The sequence below is a fragment of the Panicum virgatum genome, chromosome 6K (assembly GCF_016808335.1).
Source record: "Panicum virgatum strain AP13 chromosome 6K, P.virgatum_v5, whole genome shotgun sequence".
Classification (NCBI taxonomy): domain Eukaryota; kingdom Viridiplantae; phylum Streptophyta; class Magnoliopsida; order Poales; family Poaceae; genus Panicum; species Panicum virgatum.
This window is the reverse complement of record NC_053141.1, coordinates 40,202,585-40,215,472: the sequence shown is the minus strand read 5'-3', so window position 1 is coordinate 40,215,472 and position 12,888 is coordinate 40,202,585. Positions and strand designations below refer to the sequence as shown.

At 51.8% G+C, this 12,888-nt stretch overlaps 1 protein-coding gene across 1 annotated transcript; it reads right to left on the bottom strand.

The window, feature by feature from the left end:
• Nucleotides 1-2,300: 2,300 nt before the first annotated feature.
• Nucleotides 2,301-4,278, bottom strand: LOC120713484. Its single transcript, XM_039999436.1, has 2 exons — nt 3,804-4,278; nt 2,301-2,621 (listed from the first exon to the last, which is right to left on the bottom strand). Exons 1-2 carry the CDS (start codon nt 4,276-4,278, stop codon nt 2,509-2,511), a joined length of 588 nt encoding a protein of 195 aa, XP_039855370.1. The 3' UTR covers nt 2,301-2,508.
• Between the last annotated feature and the right edge of the window lie 8,610 nt (nt 4,279-12,888).

Genomic DNA, 12,888 nt, shown 5'->3' with positions numbered 1-12,888 from the left:
GTTGAGCAACCTTAGTTTGTAATGTTTATTAAATCTGAAGACGGACCGGTGTTCTATCGTACGTTTAATGGGTCTTATATAGAAAAATTGATATAACATGCTGGGGTTATATTTTAGGAAACTACGAGGTTTGTTTTGAAAAAGTAAATGTGAGAGAGGGATGTAGCGCTGTTTATTTTTGATAAAGGTCAGGGGGCTTTCCAAATATTACCGGAGAGGAGGATATGAAAAATGACCGGAGTTTGCACTATCTCGACTATCCGCTCAGGCGATCCAACGGCTGTGAATTGGAGGCGACGTGGCCACCTTGCCGTGCGTGGGAATGCACCTGACCAGGCCAGGCCAGGCGGAGGCGCGGCGGGACGTGCGGCGGCCCGGCGGGAGGCGCGGCTGGCCAACGAGCGCTGGCCCTTGGCCGTGAGGAGGGCCGGAGGTGTGGGGGTGGGGGGAGGGGGGGTGGTGGCGGCGTCGAAGGGCGGTGGCTAAGTGGAGCACGGCCCGTTGGCCACTAACGTAAGATGGCTTCAGGCAATCTATTTCAGGTTGGAGAGTGGCCTTGTTTGGTTAGCCTCAACATTCTAGGATTCCTAAAAGACACTTTTCCCAAAAAAAATCTCTTATGCGAGAAGTACAAAATAAAGTTTATTTGTAAAACCTCTTCAGAGATGGGTGTAACTTTTCGCGACGAATATAATGACGATAATTAAGTTACGTTTGGCTACAGTGATACTACAGTAACTTTTCTCTAATCGTGTGGTTAAAGACTTCATTAGATTGTTTATAGTTCCTAGCGCAAGAGTTTTGGAATTAATTTTCTAAATTAGTTTTATTTGACACTGTAATTAGTGAACAATAACCAAACAAAAACAAGACCAGTAGAGCCCGAACAGCAAAACCTGCAGTGCGCTCGCGAAGCTTTAATGAGGCTGAGCCTCCTCCGTCCCATGTGCTCCCTGCCTCCCTCTCATTCTCTCAGGAGAAAAGAAAAGGAGGCTATTCCTCACTCTCTCCCTTATCTGCTCATCTCCACACACGAGAGCAAGCAGAGCAGGCGGCGCCCCGCGCTTGCCCATGTGCCAGGGGAGGGCCAGGCCTGCGGTGGCGGTCGGCTCGCCCGTGCGGTCGCCGGTGGCCTGTGCCCCATACCGCATGCTGGCCCCGCGTCAGGGGCTGCGCCGCTCCGCGGCCGCGGCCGCGCCGGGGCTGCGTCGAGCCGGTGGCCGAGGCCGGCGGCCGGCCGCGCGGGGCTCGCAGTTGGGGGCGCCGAGGGCTGCGCCGCTTCGACGGCTGCGCTCGTCCGGGCTGGATCTGCGCCCCGCCGGGCCGAGGTCCGGCGGCCAGCGAGTTCCTGGGCTAGGGCGGCCGGGGGTGCGTCTGCTCCGCGCCGCCGCGCGTTCGCGCTCGATCTCGAGCATAGCCGCGTAGCTGCGACGCCTGGGACTCCGCCCTCTCCTGCTCCTTCCAGTTTCCTTTCCTGGCGGCGGCGCTGGCGGACGCCTGCGCGGCGGGGATACGGCGGGACTGGCCAGATCCGGCGGCCTCGAGCTCGGCCCGTGGCGGCGGCAGCCGGATCTGGCGGCCTCGCCGTCCGGCAAGGGAGGTGGCGGCGCCCTCCTCGAGCTCCGTCGCGGCCCTCCTCCCCCCTCCTTCATGGCCGGCGGCCGTGGCGGGTTCCCGCGCGGGGCCATGGCGGGGAGCAGATCCCCGGCAAGTGGCGAGGTGGAGCGGCGGCGGCTGCTCCTCCAGGCGCGGCGGCGAGGCCCCAAGACCATGGCGACGAGGCGGAGGCTGCGAGGGCGGAGGGGGGGACTGCGGGTTAATTTTCCATTAGTAGAGGGGTTTTTTGCCAAAAACCTAGGAATTGCACGATCTCGGCCGTCCGTGCGCCCGATCGGACGGCCGGGAAAAGCGGGCGACGTGGCCACGCTCGCTGCTAATCTTTTGGTGCGCGAATCGTATTAAGAGAAATGTCGCGCGGGCTGCAAATTCCACAGCCATCGCTTGAAGAATTCCATGCACACGTTGTTAGGCTGTTTTTTTGCTTTTTCAGCCCGCACCCTCTCTTAGACGGACTATTTTTCGGCCCATTTAGTTATTCTCTGTTGTAGTTGTTGTCTTTACCCTGAATAGTCCAGTACATTCTTTTTGGGCTGTCTTTTTCATCATTCGGACCAACAGGTACTGGATGTCGCCCATTTGGATAACATGTCTTTTTTTAGTGTTGTTTCTTCCTTCCAACCACACACTTTTTAGTTCCATTCTAATACAAAGCTATCTACGTAGGCACCTACACAGTGGCGGAGGACGAAAAAAATTTAAGGTATGGCGAAGTTAAATCGTCGAAAGATTAAGTAAGTTAAAAGTAGTATGTACAAATTTAAAATGTAATGCTGCACCGAGTATGAAACTTAGAAGCATAGAATATATATATATAGAGAGAGATGATGTGACATTTACACAGGGTGACAATGAAGCTTTAACTGCGTTTAGATCAAGAAACACAAAAGATCAAGTCAAGAAACACACCAGGTCCTCTTGTTCTTCAGTCTCCACGTCAACAGTACCAACTAAATTAGTACTTGGATTTGAGCCGCTACCATTGGAAAAAAAACTCCTCAAATCTGCATTCCAACATGAGCACATCGTACCAGCAGCATCAATTCACCAAAGCAAAGAAGAGTACAAATGAAAACTGAAAAGTAATCATTATTAGGCATTGATGTAGAAGATGTAGAACTGTAGCCAACGAGTTTCACTTAGCCTTTCCTCACCGCGTACTACCATTTTATTTCTCTTGTTTAGTCCATCACAACTTGAATTTAGTTACATGCATTGTTTGGCAAACCTCTGTTACCCGCCAGTTAATCACATGTTGCTTGTCCAAAAGATTTCATCTCCTGTGAACATCCCTTGATCAACCCTAGACATAACAGTTTGATAAAAAAAATGCTCGTTGCAAGCAGATGGAGCAAATGGTGATGAGAAGCACCAGGGGAGCGATGGATATTCAGGCGTTTGCGAATGCAACTCATGTACATGTATGTCCCTAACTTTTAGTCCCACAAGGCAGACCATGCATAATTCTTTCATCTTTTGTTTTATGATGAAATTGTAACATGAAGATACAATAATATTATCTTCATAGTTTGCAATCATCCTTTTGCCTTTGGCTGTTAGTTTGTTACTCTGAATCATTATGTGATTTTATTTAGAGCTCAGAAACTTTTGAGGAAATAGTCATACTTTTATGACAAAAAGGGGCTAACTGGTTTAAAACAAAACAAAATATGGCAATAGTCATTTTTCTATTCCATGAAAAATTGAAAACATAAGTTTTATTTCTCTTTGCACAACTGAGTTCCATGCTTTGAAAATGTTATTAGTCTTAGATCAGCAGCACCTGATATCTATTTGACCTAACTGTGATGTAATTCCTATTCTCCCTGAAATTAAAATTGTGATGCAATTCTTTATCAGTTGATTTTATTTAATTTCATAGCTGCAGGCATGAAACTACATAGCCTGACTTATACAATTTACTTTCTTCGAAGTCATTAAGTTTACCGTTTTCACTTTGCTATTCTTTTTCAATTTTGTTCTACGCCTTATAATTTACACTACTGTGATTCTGACTTCTAGTATCTTTCTTGTTCAGTGTGTGATGAGATGTTCTTTACAGAACTCAACAAGGAGGCATCGGAAATAGCAGGCTGTTTCAGATCTAGAGTACAACGTCTCCTCCACGAGAGGAGATGAGAGGGCAGGGGCCAGGGGGGCTGGCTGTGAGCTCGTGGCCGGCTCACCTCGGCAGGCGTCGGCGAAGAGGGTGGCAGCCTCGACGGTGGCGGCAGCGAAGGAGTTGCCCGCGGCGCAGGCGGGGAGGAGTGCGCCGAGGCAGGCGGCGTCGACGGGAAAGCCGAGGAGGAACGGGTTGCGGAGCAGGTGGCAGAGGCAGTCGTCCCCTCCGCCTCCTCCCGACGGGTACACGGCGCGGAGGAAGGCGACGCAGCAGGTGTCGGTGGGCGCGGGCGGGGATGCGGCAGGGCGGAGGCAGGGCGGAGGTGGGGCGGAGGCGGGGCGGCGGGGGAACGGCAGGGCGGCAGGGTGGAGGCGGCGCGGAGGCGGCTGCGGGGCGGGCTGAATGCAACGCGGGGGGAGGAAAATTTTTTTTTGGGCCGGGCTTAAGTATGGCGCCCGCCATACTGGGCCATAACAGGCCCTCCGCCCCTGCCTGCAAGGCCCCTGATCTTTCCTAATCGACCGTGCATGCTCATCCATCGACCGTAACCATCTAAAAAGCAAGCGATCATGGCGTCATCTTCCACTATTTCTATCTCTCCCACATTTTTCTTTTTCGTGGCTATACTTGTGCCTAGGAATCTATACTAAGATGGCTAGCTGCACCTAGCTAGCTAGGCTCGTAGGCTAGGGGGCTAGGGCCTTCTTTTTAGCCTGCGTTCACTTCCCACAAATTTTCCAAACTTTTCATCACATCGAAACATTAAATATAGCAAATGACTCATGCATGGAGTACTAAATATAAGTAAATAAAAAAACCCAAAAACTAATTGTATAGTTTTGATGTACGTTGCGAGAAGAATCTTTTGAGCCTAATTAGACTATAATAGGACAATATTCAACTCAAACAAACGAATAGTGCTACAGCGTCCGATGTGCCCTTTTCTACCCAGTTTTCGCGTATCTAAACACACCCTTAGGGCCCGTTTAGTTCCCAAAAATTTTCACCCAAAAATTTTCACCTCCCCTTTAAACACATGTATGAAGCACTAAATGTAATTAAATAACAAAACTAATTACACAGTTTGGATGTACATGACGAGACGAATCTTTTAAGCATAATTAGTATATAATTAGCCATAAGTGCTACAGTAACCACCATGTGCTAATGATGCGGTCAAAGGCCTCAAAAGATTCGTCTCGCGGTTTCCAAGTGAGTTCTGAAATTAGTTTTTTAATTAGTGTCCGAAAAATCCTCCCGACATCTGGTCAAAGGGATGATGTGACAACCAAAAATTTTTGGTTTTGCAACTAAACGCACCCTTAGCCAGCCGTGTACTGTACGTGCGTAGTATGTAGGGTTTGTTAGGGCACGTACAATGGGCTGTCGCGACCCGTCGACATGCGGTGATTTTTTTAAAAAAACCCTCGCGGCGAGGAGAGAGAGCCCCGCCATCGTCTCGTTCGTCTACGGCAGCGGCCCGTGCTCCGACGCGAATCGACGACTCCGCGCCCCCGTTGTACGACCTGCTCCCGTTCGTGGTCGGCATCGCGGATCCGATGCGAGTGCGGGCGATTTTTGCTTCCTGTGCGGCAAATCTAGCGCCAAAACCCCTCCAAGTAAGCAATCACTATTAAAATCCTCCCCCAAATCCCCCGTCGGCCAACCCTAGCAGCAAGAGAAGCGAGCGGCGGCGGCCACACCATGCAGCAGGAAGCCAGGAACAGAAGCGGGCGGCGGTGGCGGTGCAGGAGCTGCTCAAGGCGGAGGCGGAGCGACAGCGGAGGGCCAAGGCGGCGGCGCGGAAGAGGAAGCCCACGGGGGTGCTGCTGTGTTGTCGAAGCAGAAGCGGAAGGCGGCGGGGGGAGCTGCGGCGGCGCCCTGCTTTTGCGCTAGCTTGTGCTGGCCGATGGCTCCGGCTCCTCTGCGCCTCCGTGCTTGCTTGTGCTAGCTTGTGTTGGCCGATGGCTCCGGCTAGCTCCTCTGTGCCTGCTTGCTTGTGCTTGCTTGAGTACTTGTGCGTGGCTCTGCTATGCCATTTAAAATCAACTCATACCATCATATGTTTGTGTGTCTGTGATTTGTGTCTCAGTTTTGTTTACTAATTGAGCTATGTGATGTTTGCTTGTGCTATGGGCTAGCTAATATAGACTTTATGTTACTGTCAATTGTAAATTAGAATGGATTGTGCTAATTTTTTGGTCAATATTGCTCGTAGGAATCATTGGACAAAGCTTCGATTAGGTTGCTGTTTGTTTTTTAGGCTTAATCATATGATGCTATTCAATTGATTGTCCTTCGATTAAGTTGCTGTTTGTTTTAGAGGCTTAATCAGATGATGCTGTTCAATTGATTGTCCTCTCCATCTTACTTTTGTTTCTCTAGGATTGCAAGCCGACTAATTGCGTTGTTTTTATGTTTTGAACTCGTCGTCAATAAATTAAGCATTCTCATATGCAACTATGGATATTTTGCAGATAATAGATTGCCAAGGATCTCAGTATGCTTATTTGTAGGCAGTATTGCTTTACCACAAATTTGCCAAGGATCTCAGTATTGCTTTACCACAGACTAACAGGGACTTATTTCTTTTTTCGGATCAAGTAAAAGCAGGGAGGAAGCACAACTGCAGTTGGACATCAATGCCAAGTTTTGAGAAGGGCAAAGATACATAGACAACCGAACTGCCATCTATTGCTTATTTAAATGCCACCAACTGAATGTATTTTCATTCATTCGTGTATTCATGTGTATATATACATACTTATTTTAAGAGTCATATGAATTATTTGAATGTATTGTGTATTTTCTCATGTATACAATAAAATGGCTACAAAGATCAATTATACAATAGATCACCATGAGGTTGTGTGTCAAATGATGAATTAATCACCCTGCAGACAGCTAAACAGACAGCTTATTGTACAAGCTGTCTATTCAGCTGTCTATTTGTGACAAAAATACAGCAGCTGTCTGTACTGTTATGCATGCTCTTAATTTGTTTAGTTAAAGTGTTAAACCCACCACGAACGAAGGCCGAAGGGGGTAAAGTATACACCCTGCTTCGTACTCTAGCACTAATCTTGTTCGCTTTACCTATAATACTTTTTTTGAAAAGATCTTTACCTTTAATACTATGCAGCAGGCTGTAGAGGAGCTGGGGAATACGTACTTACTCCCTCCTTCCCCGTTTATAAGGCATGGTGGAATATGACACGGTCTTCTAAACAACACTTTGACCATTTATTTATCATATATTATATCACTTTTGATTATAAACTTATAATCATTGTAAAATATATTTGATTATGAATCCAATCATATGAAATTTGCATTATAAAAATAAAAATTTAATAGTCAAATTATTGGTCAAAGATGATAAGGTTTGAATCTTGATATACGTGTATGCCTTATAAACAGGGAAAGAGGGAGTATTAATTAACCTGCCGGTTATTGAGGTTTCTAGAAAAACTTATCAATAATGCTGGGTCAGCTAGCACTCTGTTCGCTGTGTTGTGGCTGGTGCTGATTTGTCGTGAGAGAAAAGTATTGCTGGCTGCTGGTGGCTACTGGCTGGTTTGGTGTGAGAGAAAAATACTGTTGGCTGAATGCAGCGAATAGAGTGCTACTAAAACTAGTGCAAGTAGTATGTGAATGCAGCGAATAGAGTGCTACTAAAACTAGTGCAAGTAGTATGTGTACGGCTGAGCAACAGATTCTCTAGCTATCTAGCACAACAAGCAGCAGCAGATAGTCAGTAGTCACTAGCGAAAAGCAAAAGTTTCCCTCTATACACCCGGACATATACTCTAAATACTATACACTGTGGAGGCGGGGTGCTGGAAACCACCGGCTGCCCACGGAAGACCGCGTGTCCCAGCTGGGAGAGAGCCGCCCGACGCGGGCCGTGCGTTCGCTGTGCCCACCCGCCGCGGCTGCAGCGCCTCGGACCCGGCGCAACGGCGATGCGAGGCTTCTGGCGCGCTCCGTGTCCGCCCGGGGGGGGATGCAGCAGGTTTGAGCTATTCTTGTGGGTGCGACTGTGCGAGGGAGGGGGGGCGAGCTTTCCCGGCTTCCCCTTCGTTTTTCCTTCTAGGGGAGTGCAAACTGCAACGAAGCTGGCAGTGATGGTGATCCCACTGCCAGCTGTGCCCCTTCTAACACCCCCCCCACCCTCATCTTTTGTATTATTGACCTGTTTTCTTTAGAAAGATGGCTTTCAGAAGAAAAAAATGAAGTAAAACGTTCCACCGCATTTACCACATTAGAACTTGTGCGCATGCTTTCTACTTTGCTGAAACCTGTCATAGTGTGATGGACTTTGTCGGTACCTCTTGACTAGGGTACCCGCTCTTGCTGTGTCAAGATTCGCGTAGTTATCTGAAACTACGTCCTAAGGAGCTGAGCAGCTGGACCCCCGTAGTCCGACTACATCTCACCGAACCAACGGTCCCGGACCCGCTTCCCGCTCGGGGACGGGTCCGGCGTCACCATGTGTCCCAGAGGTGTTGCTGTGTTTAGGCGAGAGCCTCGGAGTTATCCTTGACTACGCGCTGACGGCCTGAGCAGCCAGACCCCCGTGGTCCGAAGCCCTTCTCACCCGGTCAGCGGCTGCAGACCCATTCCTTGCTAGAGAAGAGTCTGGTGACGCCGCGTGTCCCGGAGAAGGGAACGCTCAGCCAAAACAGCCGGGGGCCCCGGACCTCCCACGGGGTCCGGACCCCATATACTATCCGGACCTCTCAGCGGGGAGGAAACAGACACCCCGTCTGGGGGGTCCGGAGCCGCCACGTATCGCAGGCGCAGGCTCGTATGCGGCCACGAAGCTTCCACAGAAAGACTCGCCCACCTACCGCATTCAATACGGGAGACGTAAGTGCGTTCTGCCACAACAGAGCCCGTGCGACTTTTGCCAGGCTGCACTGTTGATCGCGCGTTACCAAGGCACACAGTACAACTTCTGGCGCCGCCAACGCCACGCATGTCAGTCTGCTACGCCAGTTGGACACGACGGCTCGCCTTCGCCCCTTATGACGCCTACGTGGTAGACCCAACAGTCTACGCCGCAACCTACACTACCTCAACGGGCGCCTCGCCAACGGGACAGGTGAATCCACTCCTCGGTCATAGAGTCCACAGGGCGATGAAACATATCCGGGGAGAGATTCTCAACCATTGTAGCACCATTAATGCCTTCTGCGCAATATTCTATACATTCGCATTGGACCCACCTGTCGGGGTCTCAACGCCTGTGTCCGCGTCCCCTTGGGCTATAAGAGGGAGACGCCCGTTAGACTTAGCCAAGGCCGAAGAAGTCCCGGCAGAGGCCGGTACCCAGCCTAGGCAGAGGATAGATTCATTCATAAGAAAGAGCAATACAACTCACAGTAGATGTAGGGTATTACGTTCCGACGGCCCGAACCACTCTAAATCCTCGAGTGTTCTTGTGTTCTTGCTCCCTAGGTAGACCTGACGAATCGCTGAACGCCTCCCCGGGTACTCACCCTCTGGGATTAGGCGGGTGCACTACGCCACGTGGCTGTGGGTCTCCACAAACCACGACATTTGGCACCGTCCGTGGGGAGCACGCAGGCGTAAGATAGATCTCCGCTCACCTCTAGGCTTCTGAGGTTGAGCTCATCCTCTGCAATGACGACGAGAAGATGAAGAAAGGCATGGCGTCACCTACGGCGTATGCCCCGTCGCCGAGGCGGCAGTGCCCTCGGTACGGCAGCGCGCGGCAGCGGCGCCTGCTGTGCGTCGCCACTACGACACCTCCGAGCCGGCGCCGAGGCGCGCAGCGGCGACTGCTGTGTGTCACCCTACGACACCCCAGCGTCGGCTCAAGGTTTTCTCTCAAGCAACCACCGGGGTTCCCCTGCGGCGGTACGGCGTCGGCTCAAGATTTCCTCTCAAGATGGAGCCTGGAGCCGACGGCTGTGACTCGGGAAAGATGGCCGTCGCCTTCTCCCTCGCCTGGCTCAAGCCTCTCTCGGTGCTGCTGCAGACAGACCTCAACCTCTGCCACGAGGTACGGGGCCCTGTGTCAGCGCCGGGGGGAACCGGCGAACGACCGCCCTTCTCCACGTTCCGTGCTCGTCCAAACGAGCACCCGTCCTTCCGCTGCGACAGGGTGTCAAGCCGGGTCCAGCTCACTATGAGCAGCCACCGGGCTGGCTCCCGACGGCAGCCGCCAACGGTAGCCGGCGACGGCTGGGCCACTCCCATTCAAAACCAAAGAATTTGTTCCCATACTATCTGAGCATGTGACAGTTTTTGTGCTGGGAAGAGCTCTGCAAGCTCCCGAGGTGATGCTGCATGATACTATACAGGCACGTCCAAGTCGCCTTTGCCTCCGACGACTAAGAGGAGCCCCCAAGGTGGCGATTCCACTCCAGCCAGGATGGTACATGCCTTACGGGACGGCAGCTGAAGGTTGCCCCTAGATAAGATTAAGAGTGCTCCTCCTTTGTAATGACGTGGTGCCTACGTGCGGTCCAGAGCGGTAAAGGTCCGCCCTTGTAAACCCGACCTCTGGCTTCGTCGCGCAAACAGGCGATACAAGCGTGTGGACCAGAGCGGTAGAGGTCCGCCCTCGTAATCCCGACTTCTGATGTACACCACGCTAATCATATGAATCAAGTAATAAAGGAGATTTGTTTTCTCAGTCTTATCTTTACATAAGTTTAATTGCACTCATCCGTTTCAGCCTGACTGTTTACTTCTCCCGTGCGGAGTCTTTCCTTTGTTGCTAACGATCCACATTGAGTTGCTGGCTTGTGGTCAGCCTGGGATACCCCTTCTAGCTGGAAGGCGGCCCGAACTCCTAGGGACCTGCTCCGGGAAAGTTGTGCTTGTATCCTGGGGTGGAGAAGTTCTGTGTAGCCGCTTAGCCTGGTAATGTACCTTAAGTCTACGCACTTCACTGCCCTGTTACGAGTCCCCTAGTATCCGAGGCTACCGTGCCTAGATGTCCAGACTCCTTTCTAGTATAAGGCGTGGTTTCCGATGCCCTACCACAAGGTCCGGGGACGTATCTCGTTGGATCAATGGCGACAGCTCAAGTCCACTCCGGTGTCGGGTCCGGGGAAGTGATGCTCGCTCCCTGGGCGATCCGAGGTCCGTGTAGCCGCTTAGGTTGGTTCCATACCCTAAGCTTACACCTTCACCGCCCTGTGGAGAGTGCTCTAGTACCTGAAACTGGCAACAGGCGCTCTGACCTCCAGAGGGACCGGAGCACCCACTCTCGACATGGGCACACCAACGCAACTAGGTTGCGTCGGAACACGCACGATAATGGCCCCACCTGCAGGTTCGTACCTCCTCCGAGGTGGGCCCGGCCCTGGGGGCCACTGTCGGTACCTCTGGATTAGGGCACCCCCTCTTGTTGTGTCAAGACTCGCGTAGTTATCTGAAACTACGCCCTAAGGAGCTGAGCAGCTGGACCCCTGGGTCCGACTCCATCTCACCGGACCAACAGTCTCGGACCCGCTTCCCGCTCGGGGACGGGTTCTGCGTCACCATGTGTCCCAGAGGTGTTGCTATGTCTAGGCGAGAGTCTTGTAGTTATCCTTGACTACGCGCTTACGGCCTGAGCAGTCAGACCCCCGCGGTCCGAAGCCCTTCTCACCCGGTCAGCGGCCTCAGACACATTCCTTGCTAGGGAAGGGTCCGGTGACACCGCCTGTCCCGGAGAAGGGAGCGCTCAGCCAAAACAGCATGGGCCCCGGACCTCCCACGGGGTCTGGACCCCCATATACTATCCGGACCTCTCAGCGGGGATGGAACAGACACCCCGCCTGGGGGTCCGGAGCCGCCACGTATCGCAGGCACAGGCTCGCGCGTGGCCGCGAAGCTTACTCGGAAAGACTCGCTCACCTACCGCATTCCATACGGGAGACGTAAGTGTGTTCTGCCTCAGCAGAACCCGAGGCGACTTTTACCAGGCTACACTGTTGATCGCGCGTTACCAAGGCACACAGTATAGCCTCTGGCTCTGCCCACGCCACGCATGTCAGTCTGCTACGCCAGTTGGACATGACGGCTTGCCTTCGCCCATCATGACGCCTACGCGGTAGACCCAATAGTCAACGCCGCAACCTACATTACCTCAACGGGGGCCTTGCCTACGGGACAGGTGAATCCACTCCTCGGTCAGAGAGTCCACAGGGCGATGAAACGTATCCGAGGAGAGATTCTCAACCACTGTAGCACCATTAATGCCTTCTGCGCAGTATTCTATACATCCGCGTTGGACCCACCTGTCGGGGTCTCAACGCCTGTGTACGCGTCCCCTTGGGCTATAAGAGGGAGACGCCCGTTAGACTTAGCCAAGGCCGAAGAAGTCCCGGCAGAGGCCGGTACCCAGCCTGGGCAGAGAATAGATTCATTTATAAGCAAGAGCAATACAACTCACAGTGGATGTAGAGTATTACGCTCCGGCGGCCCGAACCACTCTAAATCCTCGAGTATTTTTGTGTTCTTGCTCCCTAGGTAGACCTGCCGAATCGCTTAGCGCCTCCCCAAATACTCACCATTTAGGATTAGACGTGTGCACTACGTCACCTGGTTGCGGGTCTCCACAAACCATTACAGACTTGCATGCAGTTTCAGGTTAAGGTTCATGCCATTCAATTCCTTCCCGGTTAATCAATCATCCGATGGTGTCAAAAGGGACCGCCCATCCCTGTCATCTCGGTAGGTTCTCACTAGTGCTCTGCTCACTCCGAATTTGCGTGACAAAAAGTCGCTTTTTGTGCCGAGTAACAACGCCGGCCTCTCGAGTTGGGCGCGCGTAATCTTCAATCTTTCCCCGGCGACTGTCAGGCCGGGCACTAAGAAATCGATTAGCTAGGGATGTTGACGTAGCTGCGTAGTAGTATTGTTCTTTGGCCGGCCGCGGCTTGTGCCTTACGGAGGAGCGCGATGCGTAGACTTTGAGATAAATGAACCAAATCAATAGGGATCAGAAACATTCAGAATAGTGCCGCCTTGATCTTCTGACATCGTTTTTTCGGCTGTGTTTAGATCCGTAAAATAGTGGTAAAAAGGGTCGCATCGGACACTGTAGCACACTGTAGTACTTTTCGTTTGTTCGTGGTAATTGTTGTCCTATCACGATCTAACTAGGCTCAAAAGATTCGTCTCGT